General features: G+C 34.5%; 2 protein-coding genes across 4 annotated transcripts; both read left to right on the top strand.

Annotated features, from left to right (window-relative positions):
* Nucleotides 1–5,296: 5,296 nt before the first annotated feature.
* Nucleotides 5,297–12,015, top strand: LOC111486446 (serine/threonine-protein kinase STY46). Of its 3 annotated transcripts, none has more exons than XM_023133609.1 (16): nt 5,297–5,632; nt 6,150–6,264; nt 7,034–7,131; nt 7,322–7,441; nt 7,713–7,767; nt 8,134–8,244; nt 8,648–8,698; nt 8,839–9,008; nt 9,101–9,208; nt 9,721–9,794; nt 9,906–10,081; nt 10,288–10,383; nt 10,719–10,799; nt 10,907–10,960; nt 11,039–11,173; nt 11,675–12,015. In XM_023133609.1, exons 1-16 carry the CDS (start codon nt 5,436–5,438, stop codon nt 11,750–11,752), a joined length of 1,719 nt encoding a protein of 572 aa, XP_022989377.1. In that variant the 5' UTR covers nt 5,297–5,435; the 3' UTR covers nt 11,753–12,015. The 3 variants fall into 3 exon arrangements, 2 of the variants coding, with proteins under 2 accessions (XP_022989377.1, XP_022989376.1); XM_023133608.1 differs by having other exon boundaries at nt 5,321–5,632; nt 8,648–8,692; XR_002718881.1 differs by lacking the exons at nt 11,039–11,173; nt 11,675–12,015 and having other exon boundaries at nt 5,321–5,632; nt 10,703–10,799; nt 10,907–10,941.
* Nucleotides 12,016–13,437: 1,422 nt separating this feature from the next.
* On the top strand, nt 13,438–18,424 carry LOC111486413 (mechanosensitive ion channel protein 6-like). The gene is made up of 5 exons (XM_023133539.1): nt 13,438–15,472; nt 15,841–15,964; nt 16,495–16,788; nt 16,878–17,080; nt 17,703–18,424. The coding sequence occupies exons 1-5, from the start codon at nt 13,509–13,511 to the stop codon at nt 17,920–17,922; spliced, it is 2,805 nt and encodes a 934-aa protein (XP_022989307.1). The 5' UTR covers nt 13,438–13,508; the 3' UTR covers nt 17,923–18,424.
* Nucleotides 18,425–18,839: the final 415 nt, after the last annotated feature.

The raw sequence follows: 18,839 nt of genomic DNA, 5'->3' as shown, positions 1-18,839 counted from the left end.
TGATTAATTCATTAAATAATAATAATAAGTCTTGATGGGGGGCCATTTTTAAAATCCTAGGATCTTGTTGGGCCATATCGGCAAATATTTCCATGGGTCCCACTGGAAACTTGTGGGTCCACGTCATTAATTCTCAAAGCGCCCATGGAAGATTAACGTTTCTACTTGATTTGACATCTGTACCACCAAATGCCACGTCAGAAATGAACTGACCCCACCCAATCTTGGAGTTCCGACAGTCCAGATCACGCCAGGTGTGTACCTGTTTCTCCGTTCAAATTGGAGCTTGAAATTTAAACATATTTTTTTGTGTCTATATTAATTAATTAATTAATTAATGAGATAATCACGAGTTTATAAATAATAAATAAATAATCATGGGTACGAGAGTTTTTTAGAAAATTATGAAGGTTTGTTATTCATTACATAACATTATAGTCACACTCTTAATTTAGTTACACAAATAGAATTCTTAAGTGTCGAACAAAAAAGTTGTGAGCCTTGTTCGAGAAGAAGTCGAACCTCGATTAAGGAGGAGCTGTTCGAGGGCTCTGTAGGCCTCAGGAGAGGCTCTATTGTGTGTACTTTGTTCGAAGAGATGATTGTTAGGAAAAGTCTCACACAGACTAATTTCTAACCAATATTGATGGTTAGAACAAATTAATGCTTTTTTTTACAATAAATTTAGAAATTGGATTTGAATTAAAATAAATTTGTTCTATAATATATTTTACAGAGAGGAAATTATTTGTAATGAAAAAACTAAATAATTTATAATATATTAGTGTTTATAAAATTTTAAATTCATAGATAAAATTTAAAAAAATGTTGGTTCATCCACTAAAAATAATTTTAACCTAATATATTTTTTTTATTAAAAATATTAAAATAGGCAAGGGCGTGCTTCTGCGCTCTGTTTGGATAATGTTATTTATTTATTTATTATTATTATTATTATTTATTTAAAATGGTTATATTATAATATTCCTACCTGAAAACATGCCTTTTTAATTTTTTTTCTTTTTTCTCTGACAAACTTTACTAACTCCGTTTGCTTTCCGTCGCCGATTCCAGCGGCTACTACTCGCCGCCTCGCTGGCAAACCCACGTGCTTCACTGACATTCTAATTTCTGGCTCTTCATTGCCTCCAAAAGCCACCCATCTGCCACCTCATATTATGTCGACATTCCACGTCGTCGCCATGTCATCCCTCATCTCCCTGCCATATCACTCCCCCACGCACCTCCCACTGTCTGCCATGTGGATAACGTTGATAGCGTGGTCTTATATTATTTTGTTTTTGTTCTTTTAACTTTCGAGCTCTACTTGCCTAAATGAATGTGTATTGGAGAGAGAAGCGTCGTTGAAACTTGAAAATAGTGAATTGTGAGATCCCACGTTTATTAGAGAGGGAACACAAGTGTCAGCAAAGACATTAGACCCTGAAATGAAAAGCCCAAAAATGACAATATATGCTAGTGATAAACTTGAGCTATTACAAATGGTATCAGAGCTAGACATTGGACGGTGTATCAGCGATAACACTGTGCCCTAAATGAGATGGATGGTAAGATCCAACATCGATTGAAAAGAGGAACTCTGCTGGCCCTGAAGGGTGTGGATTACGAGACCTCGTCGGAGAGAGGAGTGAGTGTGGAAAGAGAAAACTTAAAAAATACAATATCGGCTCGCGGTGACTTAAACTGTTACAAAATAAGTGTTTTAAATTATATTTGTTGTTTTAGACCATTATTCTAATTCTATCATTTTTAAAAGACAATATAAAAGTGTTATATATTTTTAAAAATTAACTTTTTATTTTTCCTATTAAACCCAAAGGAAGGTTTAAAACTAAAAATTAATTAAAAAAATTATATTAAGAAAAGTGTAAAAATTAATGATAACCAAAATATTTATAAAAAAAATATAATTAAAAAAAAGTCAGCTCGCTCTTAATCTTAATTATCAGTTAATTAATTTAAAGCCGTTCTCAAATCCCCACGAATCAGGACCCTAATTTTCATTTAAATAAACAAAGTAAATTAACGGATCGTGGCCCCACGATCCACCATCAACTTGCTCCCATTATCCAATCTGAGCCGTTGATTCTTTTTCTGGAGATAAATCATGGTTACTTCCACGATTTGCATGCTTCGGATTTTTTAATATTATCATAAAACTTCTTTTAAGGAAAAAAAAATCATCAATAAATTTTTCTTTAATTTTAAAATTATATATTAATTTTTTAATATTAGCATTAAAATTTAATTATTTTGAATAAATATTTGAATAAACACGGCAACTACATCTTAAAATAAATATTTGAAATGTTTTAGAAATTAAAAAATTTAAAATAAATTACAAAATAACGATGTAATTTAGGTGAATGTGGTTATTATTTTTTATTAATATCTTAAATTATTAATATTAACAGTTTGCACTATATTTAGAATTTAGTTATTATAGTTAATTACCGAATCTCGTGTTATACTAAAAATAAATAAATAATGAAATTGTAAAATTATAGAATTAAGACACAAAATTAGATATAATTTTAAATTGAATCAAAACCCGTCACGATTTCTTGAAATAAGTTATTGTTATTATTATTTTATTCACACCATTAATTTTGTAAAGTGTTAATAAAAACAAAAAAGAAATATAGGTATGAGCAAAACAGATATCTGGTCGTGGGCCCACGAGAAATACCTGGAAGATTAGATCTAGCCACGTGGCATTGAGCCCTAGTAAAACGACGTCGACTTGGATTCCCATACAGTTTCTTATCCTTTGATTGCCAGCTCATTTAATTCCTAGTTTTTTTTAAATAATTACTCACAAATATATATTTAAAAATTAATAATGATTATTTTATATTGATATTTAGCTATTTAATTTAAATGGTAAATTAATTTGTTTAATCCCAATTATTTGGTAAATGTATAATAATAATACTTTTAAGAAATATAATTAATCAAAGATAAAACCGACACGAAAGAAGGATAAGGTTGAGCTATTTAAATATCAGAGAAAATATGACAAATTTTCAAAAAAAGTTATTTTTTTAAAGCTAGTAGGGACCTGAAACTCGTACGATAAACAAAGGAGAAAAATTAAAATATAATTTTTGTTTGAGTATTTTATTTGAATAAAAATATAATAATAATAAATTTCATTTATCCAAATTTTTTTATACATTAAATTAAATTATAAATAGGAAAGGATTTATTTGGCTAGTAAATTTATAATTTAATTTAAAATACATTCATAAATTGGCGTATTTTTTAGAAGTTTAGAAGTTAATGAATTAAATTACATATTAAAAAAAAAAATACAATTTTGGGATGTCAAAAGGATATTCGTTGGATTAAAGCACCTAATTTTGTCAACTAAATAGCTTGTTGACTCACGTGCCCTATTTAATTATCTATAAAATAATTGCTTAAAAAACTATTTAATATAATAATAATAATAATTTATTTGTTTATTTTTAAATCACTCCGATCCCTAAATCTTTGCAACTCGCCCGCTTTCTTCTCTCTCTTATTTTCAACTAAGGCAATTATTTATTAGCTTCCTTTTGTGCCTAAATACTTAATTTTGTCTTTAATATTTTATGTTATTTCAAATATAAATTAAAATAATAATAATAATTTATTTTATTGATATATTAAAGAAAATAAAATTTTAATTGCAAATAATTAAAAAAATTGAAATAAAGATCGGTTTTTTTAAAAAAATGAAAATAATAAAATAAATATTTAAAATTATTAGTTGAATCTATTTATTTACGAGGGGAATAGAGACAGAGAAAAGAATAATCAGAATATGAAACTACGGATATACCCTCGAGGAAACTAACTTTCCTCCCAGCATTCTGGAGGTAAAATCGGGCCCCACTACATTTCCGCAATAGCCAATATACAATGAATAGGGTCAAAACTGTCTTTTGATACCCTCCTCTCGAGCTTATCCAAACCTGTGGGCTCCATGGAATATGCCACGTTTATGGGTCCCACAAATGGATAATTTTATTTAATTTAATTTTTATTTATTTATATTCATAATGGGTAAAATGTCAGTGGGAGTACTAAAGAAAAGAATAGAGATCTATAATCCCCATTTATTGAGAGTGGGACCCACTTTCTTATTTTATTTTATAAATTTAGAAAATAAATAAATAAATAAATAAATAAATAAATATTGAATTTAGTTTATCCAAAACCTTCTAGCGCATCGTGCTGCTCCATCATCCGCCACACGCATCCGATCATTTTTTTTTAATAATATTATTTTAATTTGAAAAAATATTACATAAAAATTAAAATTTTAGAAAAATGATTTTCTAAACACAAATTTAGAAATTTAACTAATTTTTTATTGAGATTAAAAAATAAATTAAAGTAATTAAAAATTGCTCCAAAAAAGGGATAATTAAAAGTATGCTTTAATTTGTTTGACTAACCTATATGGTTAAGACTTTTAAAATGTCATTTAAAAAAATTCTTTTAAATTTTAAAATTTTAATAATAATAATAATAATAATAAACATAAATGTAAAATCATCAATTGTACGTCCCTCCAAATAGGACGAAAATAGTATTATTTGTCTTTTTGCAGAAAGACCCTTACAAAAAAGCCATTTTCTACTTGGGCCCAGCAAGATGCCAAGTGCTCGCCCTCCTGGTAACAACTGTACACCTCCCCGCATACCAATTTTCCTCCTCTTTAATTGAAAATGAAAAAAGGCGTCGCCGGATTAGCAGTAGAATCCTCCTCGGCTCTGACCCTCCGCTTCCGCAAAACCGGTTTAATTAAAATTCTTTAAAATAAATAAAATTAAATTATTTATAAATATATATTTTTTTTAATAAAATAAAATAGACCCCTCAAATTTTAGTCCAATATTTTAAAGGGCAGATTTTTTATTTAAAAAATATAAAACTAAATTATAATGGAAAATCGAGAGCCCTAAACTTTTAGTATCATTTGTTCTCACTAAAAAAAGTCATTTGGAGAGATCACCTGACATAAGATTGTTCTAACTTAACTTTGTTTTTAGGTCACCCGAGATAAATCAATTTATGGTAAATATATTTAATTTTAATTTTTTTTAAAATTAGCTACCAAAAAAAATAAGAGAGAATTGAGGGACTTACCTTTTGTATTGTGATTTTTTTTTTTTATAGTTAATTATTTAATTAAATTAATTAATTTAATTTCCGTTTTGAATCCGCGACTCGCCCTATTAAACCAGTGACTTCATATAAATACCGTTTTTGGTTCTGGTTTTGGGTTTCTTTTCTCACAATCAACCGTTGTTTTGCTTTTTCACGTAAAACCTTCGTCTGTAAACGAAAGCGAGAGAGAAAGAGAGATCGAAAGTTTGTCGCATTTTATTCTCTTTGGCTTTTGCTTTCTGCATTTTTCCCTAATGGTTATGGAGGATAACGAGAGCTGTGGAAGTAGAGCGTACGGCTCCTTGTCGCCGGCGCAGTCTCGGCAACAGAGGCAGAAGTTTGAGGTCTACAATGAAGTTCTTCGCCGTCTGAAGGATTCCGTCAACGAGGAGACGCTTCAGCCTGGTTTCGATGACGAACTATGGCTTCACTTTAATCGCCTTCCTACTCGGTATCTTTAACCTACTCTTTGCTTCCGTACTCTCTCCTACATTTCTTCTTTATTATCGTTTTGACTTGTTTATCGCATTTTCTTGATCGAGATTCTCGTTTTTCTTCAATCCCTTGTTTGCGTGCTGGTTTGACGGTTGTTGATTTCTGGATTGCGATGTATTTTCGTTTTTGTTGGTAATCAATGTTGTTTTTGCATGTTTGTTTGGATTTTTTTTTAATCATCATTATTGGATTCGAATCGGATCAGGTTTTCAGTTTTGGAGTGGAGACGAGCGGATTGAGTTATTGATATTGGCGAGTCGACAGTTGTTTTCTTGCTCTCTTGAATTAACAGATACGATGTTAGTTTGCTTTGAAAGTTCTTTATTGCTTTATTGCTTCTGTTTGCAATGCAAGTTGTGGTCGTCCTCAACCCTTCCTGAATTTAGCCGTTTAGTCTTTGTGTATCCCGTATTCTTTTTCTTCGCCTCGTTCGGTTGACAAATAGTTGATCAATTAGATTCAATGCTCTGCAGATATGCTCTCGATGTAAATGTGGAGAGAGCAGAAGATGTTCTCATGCATAAAAGATTATTGCAATGTGCTCACGATCCTGCAAATCGACCTGCAATTGAAGTTCGCCTGGTGCAGGTGAGCAAGCGTCATTGAGCGCTTTCCCTTTTTCCCCTTTCTCCAATCATGACACGTCAAGAACGTAGTGTTGTGTGCATTTTGTTGTTTAGGACTGGATTACTGGATGGTATATATCCTGCATAGAACGTTTTCTGGTCATTGATGAACGACCAACAGTTATTTATGTACCATTATCAGATTATTTGGTCATTTCTTTTTTGTAATGGATGGAAAACCGTTTATTTTCTATCGGCCTTACTGCAAATTAGGAAAAAATAATAGTAATCCTACAATAGGTTAAATTGATTCATCTACTGTGCTTTCACCTTATGACTGGTTCGTTAAGTCATTAATATGGTATGTTAGTGTTTACGTTAACAAAGATAAATAAAGCAATTGAATCTAGGCATTTTGAAGCATGAAACCAGCATTCTAGACCACTAGGCCAATTAAATTTTTATTGTAATCTTAGACTTCTGAAGTTCTGCTGCAAATTTCTTTGGCTGAATTTTTCACATAGTATCCGTGTTTTTATTTTTTGAAAAAAAATCCATATGGCTGTTTATCTTTGTAAGTTTTCTTTATGATTGAGTTAGGAAGTTTTGTTTCATTTAGAATTTAAACGCTTATCTGGAATCGATGTCACTTATTTGCTTTTATTTCGTGATTTAAAATTTATATTCTTAAGGATTGCGAATAGTTACATGTGGGGGCATTTTTATTTTCCCACCTTACTCTCCTTTGGTGCATCTTCAGTAAATTAATATTATCAATCACATTCTTCTAGGTCCAAGCCATTTCTGATGGGAATTCAGCTGATTTTGCTGATTCCTGTCCTGTAAAAGACACAGATCATAATTCTTCAAATTTACCGAGCAAGCAGAGGTATGCTTTTATTTCTTTATATTCTTGTATGATTACTGTCAGTAATCTCTGATTATGTTAACTTATGCAATGTTATTGTGTTTGAAATTCAAGCTGTTAAATCACATCTTATTTCTCTGTAGTGTTGATTTAATATTTATTATCTTTTTATTAATGCATGGAATCTTCGGATGGTTTTATAATTTGTTAGCATACATCCACCACCTGCCTTTGGGTCATCTCCCAACCTCGAAGCCCTCGCCCTTGAAGCTAATAACGCTCAGGATCAGGAGGTTGATCATTCCATACATGCCAAAACACAATCTTTCCGGTAATCACTGTTCCCTTACATAATGAATCAAACAAGTATAGTTTTACTGAATTTACTGTTTTTTTTAGTTATTTAATTATTGACTTCAAATGATCTGATTCTTTTTAAAAGGTCCATCTGTTTCATACATGTACAGGTAATTCTGTGAGAGGAAATATCATTTATTGAAACTTAACTGTTTTTTATAACTTGATCACTTTTTCCTCATTCTATCGAAGGTTTCTGCATTTGATTGGCGTTTATTTCTCTTTTGGTTTGGTAAATAATGTAGGCCAATGCATGAAATAACTTTCTCTACGGATGACAAGCCAAAACTTCTCAGTCAGGTATCTCACATAGACTTGTTTCCTCTTCAGAAGAGTATGTGTGTATGTTAGGCACATGGTATTCTTATGCTAGTCACCTTTGGTCCTGTCAATGAGTTACTAGTTTAGGCACTATGTAAACCTCTTTTATGAAAGCCAGTCATGTCCATTAATTTAGTAATAAAGGGTAGCATTCTTAGTTGATCTTACAATGAAGCTCTTATCAATAGGTACTTTATATATATATGAGATGTATCAATAGATTATTCACTTGAAACTGGACCTTGCTAATGACTAGTCATATAAAGCGTGTGAACCAGTTTCAGAATCTCTTACCTTGACATCTTTTACTGTGCTGAGCTGCAGCTTCTTTTTGTATATTTTTAGTTGACTTCCTTGCTTGCGGAGATTGGTCTGAACATCCAGGAGGCACATGCATTTTCCACTGTTGATGGTTACTCCTTGGACGTTTTTGTAGTTGATGGTTGGCCCTATGAGGTATATTATTCTTTTAGGTACATTTGAGCTGTAATGTAGTTTCTCTTTTCTATCTTCTCTTTCCAAAGTGAAAGGAAAAAAATATATGTAATAAGGCATATTGGTCTGCTCTGTTCCTTTCCCTTACAGAAAGACCTATCTGTGTTTAAACCTTGAGCTCCGATTGTGAAAATGTTAAGGGTGAAAGTGTAATGCCGTGAAGTCCACCTCTTTTAATGTATAGCAATATATAGGTGCCAATAAATGTTTAACCTCTAATATTCGTCCTTTTCTAATGTTGTGAGAGCAATATTGGTCGGGAAGGTAAGGATAACTGTGGTTTTGAATAGTTTTCTATACTGTACATACAAGCTGTAATTTTAACTAATGCTCAAATCTAATCTGTATTTTGGCATTGAAACAGGAAACAGAACGATTGAAGGCTGCGATAGAGAAGGAAATCATACAGGTTGAGGTTGCTCCTTATCTAATTATTGGTTACATCAACATAGTGCATCTAGATTCCAATTTCTTTTATGATTATTTTCCCTGTCAACTCATGTAGACAATGTTTCTCTTTCTCTTTGGAATTCTTTTTTTTTTTTCTCTTTTCAGAGGAAGGCTTGGCCAAATCATAAATCCTTTTCAATAAGGGAACGGGATATATCAATTAAACCTGATCCTGATCGTGTGGAAATTCCCACGGATGGGACTGATGTATGGGAAATTAATCCTAGACATCTGAAGTTCGAGCATAAAGTTGCATCTGGGTCATATGGAGATCTGTAAGTCCGAAATGTTTCCCCATGTCTCTCTTATGTGTATATGTTTGGTACAATTTTATGTAAAGCCTAAATATCATTGTCAACAAAACCAGGTATAAAGGTACATACTGCAGTCAGGAAGTCGCTATTAAAGTCCTTAAACCTGAACGCGTAGATTCAGATATGCAAAGTGAGTTTGCCCAGGAGGTGTACATTATGAGGTAGGTCGGATATTGTTAATCTGTTATTCATAATCTAACATATATTTTATGCTGATTTTGATTGATTGGTTTTCTTAGCATTCATGACATTGGAATTATCATTTCTTTGAGGTCAATAAATTCCTCTCATTTTGTGATTGAAATGGATCCAATCGTTTCCTGATTGGAGAGGAATGAAAGGCAAGGAACATAAGGGATGGTTTACAATTTTGATACGCAGATTTTGAAATGGAGGGAAGTATATAATTGGCTGAATATCTGGTTCCAGTTATAATTAGTGCTCTTGAACGCTTCATTAGCTACTTGTCACATCAAGTTAATTTGTGTCATTGATGAATTTGTTTTTAGAAAATAAATATCCCTCCAAAGTACTCTTATTTTGCTTTCCCCCTTTTCAATGTCTTTTCTCACTTTCTCATTCTACTGATGTGTGGAGAGGTTGAGCTAGCCTGCTTTATACTGAGTTCCATGTTATTAACCTTGATGAACTTTTTCTTTTTTGTGACTCGCAGAAAAGTCAGGCATAAGAATGTCGTACAGTTTATAGGTGCATGTACTAAACCTCCAAGCTTGTGCATAGTAACAGGTGAATCGAATATTTCCCTAAATTTTCTTCTAACCCTATTGCACTGAATAAACCAGCATACATTAGTTATTGGGGTTAATCTGAAGCCATTTTTCTATTTCTTCAATTCAGAGTTTATGTCTGGTGGTAGTGTCTATGACTATCTACATAAACAAAAGGGCACTTTTAGGCTTCCATCCTTGCTCAAGGTAGCCATTGATGTTTCTAAGGGAATGAACTACTTGCACCAAAATAATATCATTCACAGAGATCTCAAGGCCGCCAATCTTTTGATGGATGAAAATGAAGTAAGAACAATTTCTTTCCGGTCTTCATTTTGATGTCATTCATGCTGCACTCGATGTTATTTCGTAATATGGGTTGTTGCAAATTTCTCTAGATTCAAAAGCTTGATAATTGTAGATGTAGTTGTATGTGTAAATTGTATAATTTAAACTCAATTTGTTTTGTTATTCTGAATATGTGCATCTCTCTCACACCACCTTACCCACAGGTTGTCAAGGTTGCTGATTTCGGCGTCGCCAGAGTGAAAGCTCAATCAGGAGTCATGACTGCAGAAACTGGGACATATCGGTGGATGGCTCCTGAGGTATATTCATGGGAATATGGAGATTCAATATGTTAACTGTAGGTCCTGGCATTATCCCATACCACTCTAGCATGTTATTTGGCACAAACCACAGATTACATGCTCGAATATTTGTGGGTTTTGGTACTCGAGTTATAGAAACTAACCTTCAATCCCGTGCACACCGTACACCGTTAGCCTGTTATCATCTGAATATTCTGGCTCCTGTGATTCTAATCAAATTAGTATATTGCTACCAAGTAGTCATTCGTTCTACAAAAACTAGCTGAAAGTTTTTGGAAATAAATAATAAACTCATATTGTCATCTTCTTACTCCAGTTACTTCGTATTGAAGGTTATTGAACACAAACCCTATGATCACAAGGCTGATGTTTTCAGTTTTGCAATTGTCTTGTGGGAGCTGCTTACTGGAAAGGTACGATAAATAAATGGCGATCCACCATTTCTCCCTCTCCCTGCAACATAGTTCCTAGCTTTCTTTTTCCTTTCCTATAAATGATGGCCGTCTGTTTTGCTTGTTAGCTACCCTATGAATTCCTAACCCCATTACAAGCTGCAGTCGGAGTGGTACAAAAGGTACAATTTTATTCCATAAAATTAAGCATATTACTTCCATAAATTAGTAGTCTAATCGGCCATGCATGTTTTTTTCAGGGTTTACGGCCTATTATTCCAAAGCACACTAATCCGAAGCTGGCTGAGTTGCTGGAAAAATGCTGGCAACAAGACCCCTCATGTAGGCCTGACTTCTCTGAAATTATCGACATATTGTTGCAGATAACTAAGGAAGTAAGTTCTATACTTGCTTGTTTGCAGTTTTATATTTACTTAAAAAATAATGTTTCCTTTATTTAATTTTAATACTATTAGGTTATTTATTTTTTAAAATTGTGTTTAAGGTTTTAAAAAGCCACATTTATTAGTTTTTAAAATGTGACTGGGATTTTGAAAACATTTTCAAAAAATAGATAACAAAAATAAATAAGCTTAATTTTGAATCTCTAAAATAATCGAAAGATTATTAAATGTGACCTCGTTTGTTTGATTACAAATTGGACAAATGAATAAAAGATATGTAGCCCAAGTTTCTATCAAATAATATTAGTTAATATTTGGATATTCTTCAATTTAGTTCTTTTAAAAAACTGCTTAATTTTGTTAACAAGAAATTGATGTATAATACGTAATTGACCCATGGAAATTCATTACTTCTAATTGGCAAAATTTAATAATTATCATATCCAAGAAAGTTTCCATTAAAGCATCTAAATAGTAATGTTTTGTTTGCAGGTTGCAGAAGATGGCGACGAACGACGAAAGGAGAAGAGTGGAGGATTACTTTCTGTGTTGAGACGAAACCATCAATGAGAAGTGAAAAGAGAAGGAAGAGCGTTGCCAATTTTACAGTCGCCGTCGTCATCATCACTATGTATAGTAAATTTGCCCTCACCCCTTTTACTTTCCTTCATTTTTTTTTCTTCTATCAATTTTTCTAACCGATTAATTATTTTCCCCCCCCATTGCCGAAGTTTTATGTTTTTTTTCTCATTTCTTCCATTAAACTTTTGATAGTTGTGATGATTCGCAACTTTTATAATAAGAATTTTTAGAAACACTTTTATACAGCTTTTGATTTTTCTCCGTAAGGTCTTTTTCTGGAAGCTTTGTACTTGGCAATACTATATATATTCACTCAATCCTCTCACTCTAAACTAAATTTGAAAGCCATATGAAGAAACCCACTTCTTGACTTGACTCAAAAATAGGTCGCATATTTGCTCCTAAATGAGCCATATTTTTGGGTGAGAAGAGTTGGTTGACAGTCGTTTCTTCACCTTCACTTCTTGACATCATCTAGGCATTCAAGCTAGCAAATCAAATCATGAGTTCTCATCCTCCATGTTGGGAGAGGCATGTAAGTCGGTTGATTTTTGTATCACGGATCTTGGTTTGTGCGGTTTGTGCTATATGACATAGTGTATAATTGTTCAAAATTTTGGTTTATTTAGAGCTTGGAAAATGAAAAAAAAAAAAAAAAAAAAAAAAAAAAAATCAAAATCAAACATGAATTTTGGGCTTAAAATTGTTACTTTTGAGATCAAATCTGATGCACACGAATAAATAAAGAAAATTTGAAATTTAGAGATAATTATAACTTATTCCATATGCCTATTTTGAGGACACTTTTATAACTTAATAAAAAAATCCAAGAGTAAACATGTGATGATGTAACTAGCCAAAAAAGAGAAAAAAAAAAAAAAAAACGTTGTGAAGGTTATCATAATAGAAAAAAATGCACATTTTAGATTAAAAATTAATAAATTTTTAATCAAATTTACGAAACATAGATTTTAGCAAATATTTCGATCATAATAAAAAATAATGCATATGAGACTGGTTGAAACTGTTTTTATGAATGAATTGTTGAGTCTGTAGAACAAATTTAGATGCAGTTGTTGTTTCGTAATGATACAAACTCTATCCATTACTGCCCACTTCGGCACCATAGCATGTCGTGAACAAGAGAGATATACTAGAAATAAACTCCTTAATCATGGGTTGTGTCATGTTGCTTACAATTGAGTGGGCTGATCACAAACTCTATAAATATAAGAGTGATCCAAATCAAAAAAGGTTAAGATGAATATATTATACGCAGTCTTTCACAAACATTTCAAATATATTATTTTAATAGAAATTGAAAGTCTGTCACTGTGGAACGCTTTTCTTTCACGTTCAATTTTGGCAAACACTACAAATTAACAAATTTATACTCCGTTTTTTTAAACATTTATGAAATATTAATATTACAACTTTTGAAAAAATAAAACGAAAAAGGTCGGGATTTTTTAATTGTAATTTAATTATAAAAATATTGAATTAGAATATATATATATATATATATATATATATATATATATATATATATAAAAGCCAAACGGAAACCATGGGCAGTTAAGACGTTACATAACGAAATTATTTGTTTGTGGTGTATGTATTATATTGTTGTTTGTTTGTTTGAAGTTGGAAGCAACAAAAAAAAACTAAAATCCCCCCATGCAAATCTCTCTCCCACCATTTTTACTCCCTTTTCAAATCCCTTTTCCCTCCTCGTCGATCACTCATGGATTCCTTCAAGAAATCTCTCAAACCCAATGGACCTTTCAAGCATTCCAGGAAGATTTCTGCCGGCGGAGCTGGAAGCGAAATCAATCAGGAGGAGCTCCCCATTCTTCTCGATCACCAACCCTCTGATCAGCATAATCGCCTTAAGGTTCGTCGACCAGCCAACGACGGCGAACCTTCTGGACACAGTGACGTCATTCTCAAGGTTGATGATGGCGGTTCTTCGGCTGTCTCAAGATCACAGGAGTCTGCCGGCTATGGCGGGAAGGTTTGGCGGGAATCTAGGTATGACTTCTGGAGTAATAATGATGGAATTGGAACTGGAGGAAGTGCGAGTTGGGCCAGTGGTGCGAGAGCGAGTGATAGTGGTGATAGAAATGAGGGATTTGAATTTGTGAGGCGTGGGAATGGTACGGATGATCCGCCGACGAAGCTGATTGGTGATTTTCTTCTTAAGCAGAAAGTTAGAGGCGAAACGACTTTGGATTTGGATCTGGAAATGGAGGAGTTGCGGCTGGATAGGACTAAAACTCCGATGATGGACTCGCCGTTGAGTCGGGCTTCGAAGGATCTTAAAGTTTCGTTTCAACATGACTCGACTGAAATATCGAGCAATGAATCGGTTCGACGGCGGTATAAAGAGTTCCGTGAAATGCAAGAAGAGAGCAAAAGAGGTCAGCCGTCATGGCATCAATCGCACCATGAACATCGCGGATCTTCCATCTCTGGTGTTCAGAACGACTCTGTTGCTGAAGCTATGAGAAGCGCATCTAACTTGTCTTTTCAGAGCACTCTTTCGTTGCATAGGAAATCTCATTTGCTGAAGGCTAAAGGCAAGTCGAGATTGACAGATCCGCCGGCAGAACCAGACCGGCTCTCCGGCCTCGTTAATAAATCGGGACAGCTCCGATCAGGGTTTCTCGGCAGGACTGACGATGAGGAGGACGACCCTTTTCTGGAGGAGGATTTTCCAGACGATTTCAGAAGGGGTAAGCTCGATGCTCTAACTGTGCTTCAATGGATCAGTTTGTTTCTAATCACTGCTGCTTTAGTTTGCACACTTTCTATTCGTCATTTGAGAGAAAATAGCTTATGGGAATTTAGTATATGGAAATGGGAGGTGATGGTTTTGGTACTGATTTGTGGGCGATTGGTATCTGGTTGGGGGATTGGGATTGGAGTATTTTTCATTGAGAGGAATTTTCTTTTGCGTAAGAAGGTTCTGTATTTCGTTTATGGGGTTAAGAGGCCGGTGCAGAATTGTCTATGGTTAGGCCTTGTTCTAATCGCTTGGCATTTGTTGTTTGATAAGCGGGTTAAGAATCAAACCAACAGCGATATACTCGATTATGTCAGGAAAAGTTTAGTGTGTCTCTTGTTAGGCACATTGATTTGGCTAGCTAAGACCCTGATGGTGAAGGTGCTTGCATCTTCCTTCCATGTGAGCACATACTTCGATCGAATTCAGGAATCGTTGTTTAACCAATATGTAATTGAGACGCTTTCGGGGCCACCACGGATTGAGCTTCAGAAGAGTGAGGAAGAACAGAAGAAAATTGCAGATGAAGTTCAAAGATTACAGAGTGCAGGAGTTCCCGTACCCCCAGATCTAAGGGCAGCAGCTTTATCTTCTATAAAGAGTGGTGAAAGGGTAAGAAGCAATGTGGGGAGCCAGAGAAGTTTGCGTGGAAAAGATCCCAAACTCTCAAGGGTATCTACCAAAAATGGAAGTGAAGGGATAAATATTGACCATTTGCACAAGCTAACTTCGAAGAATGTATCTGCTTGGAATATGAAGAGGTTGCTGAAAATAGTTAGATATGGAAGTATTACCACACTGGATGAGCAGATACAGGGGCCGTCTCTTGATGATGAATCTACTACTACCGAGATCAAAAGTGAACGCGAGGCAAGGGCTGCTGCTAAGAAGATTTTTCAGAACGTGGCTCGGCCCAGGTTCAAGTATGTCGTTTTCATTCATATTCTGCTTCCTTTGTGTGTATATGATCCTCTTAATCACATCTCTATCTATTCCTTTAAGTGAATCGTGTTGTGGATCTTACCTTTTGGTAGTTTTCTCCTTTCCCTTTTCTTTTCTTCCTCCCTATTGATATTTTGCTTGGACATTTGATTCTGATAGTAGTAGGGAACCATTAGGCTCTAATGGAAGCACTAGAAGTTTCGTACCGAATATTTGTAGGTTCAATTTAAAGTTTAGTTCCTTTCATGCTTATATCTATTTGGTTCCTAAACTTTAAGAAGTGTTTAATAGGTTCCTAAAGTTTTGTTCACGATAGTCGCATAACGTAGTTCTTTCAAAATGATTGCAGGTACATATACCTGGACGACTTAATGCGGTTCATGAAAGAAGAAGAGGTTCTTAAAACACTTAGTCGCTTTGAGGGAGCAACTGAGAGCCGGAGGATAAGCAAGTCTGCCTTGAATAATTGGGTGGTAAGAATGCAGAACTGGTTTCAGAAAACGTTCCTTGTTCCTTCTCTTTTGTTAGTGCCATTGTCATTACTACTAATAAATGAAGTTTTTGTGATAAAGAAGTGGCTGACATTGAGTGCTATCTGCTATGAATTTAGTTGGGAAATTCAGTTCTACATTCAGATAATGAAAACCATTGTAGCCAGAAGTTTTAATGAGCTGCCTGAAATTATGCCTCAAAATGGTTTAAATGTCAGGTCTGAAATACTGTTTAGGAATCACGACCCTCCACAATGATATGATATTGTCCACTTTGAGCATAAGCTCTCATGGGTTTACTTTTGGTTTCCCCAAAAGACCTCATACCAATAGAGATAGTATTTCTTACTTATAAACTCATGATCAACCCCTTAATTAGCGGAGTTGGGACTCCTCTCCCAACAATCCTCAACATACTGTTCATTCTGTTTCGAATCTAGTGTTTTCGTGTTTTAGTGTTTTAGCATTTTTGCCTCCTATATTTGACATCACGATACATCCTTCTTTTCCAGGTCAATGCCTTCAGAGAACGTAGAGCCCTTTCTTTAACACTGAATGATACCAAAACAGCTGTTGATAGACTTCGCCTTGTGGTGAATGTCATATTCAGCATCTTTATATTAGTTTTATGGATTATATTACTAGGAATTGCCTCCAGAAAAGTCATCCTCTACATTAGTTCTCAAATAGTGCTTGCGGCATTCATTTTTGGGAACACTCTAAAGAACATATTTGAAGCAATCATCTTCTTGTTTGTCATGCATCCGTTCGACGTCGGAGATCGATGTGAAATCGATGATATTCAGGTGTGCTCATTTTTTTTGTTTTTTAACATAACATAACTATTGTTCTTCTGAACCTTGGACCTTATATTGCCATCCCAATAAAAGTGTAGATGGTTGTAGAGGAAATGAACATCTTGACTACTGTGTTCTTGAGACACGACAACCTGAAGATTATTGTCCCAAATAGTGTTCTTGCAACCAAAGTGATCCACAACCACTACCGTAGTCCCGACATGGGCGAATTTATTCAAATCTGTGTCCATATAATGACGCCACTTGAGAAAATTACGGCCATGAAACAGAGAATCATAAGGTATGTTAGCTGTAATGTAAAGAATATAACATTGCTTCCTGCCTGTGTGACATAGACATAGAATGTGATATCCCACGTTGGTTGGGAGGAGAATGAAACACTATTTATAAGGGTGTGAAAACCTTTCTCTAGTAGACGCGTTTTAAAATCTTGAGGGGAAACTCGAAAGGGAAAGCCCAAAGAGGACAATATCTGTTAGCGGTGGGCTTGGACCGTTACAAATGGTATCAGAGCCAGACACCAGGCGATGCGCCAACGAGGAGGTTGTTCCCCGAAGGGGGGTAGACTCGAGACTGCGTGCTAGTAAGGACGCTAGGCTCCGAAGGGGATGGATTTGGTGGGGGTCCCACAATGATCGGGGAAAGGAACGAGTGCTAGCGAGGACGCTGGGCCCTAAAGGGGGGGTGGATTGTGATATTCCACATTGGTTGGGGAGGAGAACGAAACACCCTTTATAAGGGTGTGGAAACCTTTCCCCTAGCAGACGTGTTTTAAAGCTTTGAGGGGAACCTCGAAAGGGAAAGCCCAATTAGGATAATATCTGCTAACGGTGGACCTAGAACGTTACATACACATATGTCATTACTATCTATATTGTTCTTCTGTTTTGCTGCTTCTACAGTTTCATTGAAGCCGACAAAGAACACTGGTGTCCTTCCCCAATTATTTTGATGAAGGATATAGATAGTGCAGACAAATTGGCCATGTCAATTTGGCTGTCACACACAATGAACCACCAAGACATAAGGGAAAGATGGGCTCGGAGATCCGTCGTGGTCGAAGAGGTATTGAAGATCTGTCAAGAGTTCGACATTACACCGACTCTCGTCCCACCACCGTGATCGAACTTCCTCTGCAAGTTGAACAGCTACACACAACAAGGCTTCACTTTCACCCTCTCGGATATATGTTTTTTCCTGCTATGCCTATGCCAAATACATTATACAGATTCACCAATCATCTTTCTGAGGAGAAGACAAGAGACTCATGCTCTATAAACCTATTTCAAATATGACCGTGTTTCGAATCGCGGATAGATCGGTAAACATATTTCGTTACACTAATCGAGAATGTCCGTAGAGACCGAGAAAGTCGAGAGGAAGTGAACTATCTATTAGCAAGAGTTGTTTGACTTTGAGTTTGTTTTTAGTTGAAGATGTTCAAAACATCATTGTACTGATATACTAACGTGTATAATAGATACTTATCCTTTTGTTAGGAACTCAGGTGTTTATATCCATGTCAAATTGTAAAGTGTTTGCAAGAAGGCACTCATGAACTGTGTGTCCTTCATTTTATGTACCTATATGAAACGAGAAGATAATACAGTTACATTATAGAGATATTTTGGAATGTGACTGCCTGATCCTACTGTTAATAGATATTGTGTGCTTTGGTCTTTTACGTATTACCATCAATTTCATAGTTTTAAAACGTGTCATCTGAGAGATGAGGTTTCCACACCTTTGTAAGGGAATGTTTCGTTCTCCTTTCCAACTGATGTGGGAACTTGTAGTAATTGAGATGAATCGTGGAGCTCATCGTTCCTTTTTCCAATTCATGTGGGATCTCACAGTAATTAAGATAGAATCGTAGAATTTTACAATTCATGGAAGGCAGAAAAGACTATTAAAAGCTCAAACAACCTATCTTACGCAACTAATAAATAAAGATCCATTATACTAAACTTTTCAAATAATAAACAAACAAAAAATTGAAAGTAAACATTATATATATATATATATATATATATATATAT

The sequence above is a fragment of the Cucurbita maxima genome, unplaced genomic scaffold (genome assembly GCF_002738345.1).
Source record: "Cucurbita maxima cultivar Rimu unplaced genomic scaffold, Cmax_1.0 Cma_Scf00011, whole genome shotgun sequence".
Lineage (NCBI taxonomy): Eukaryota > Viridiplantae > Streptophyta > Magnoliopsida > Cucurbitales > Cucurbitaceae > Cucurbita > Cucurbita maxima.
This window is presented reverse-complemented; position numbering and strand designations above follow the sequence as displayed.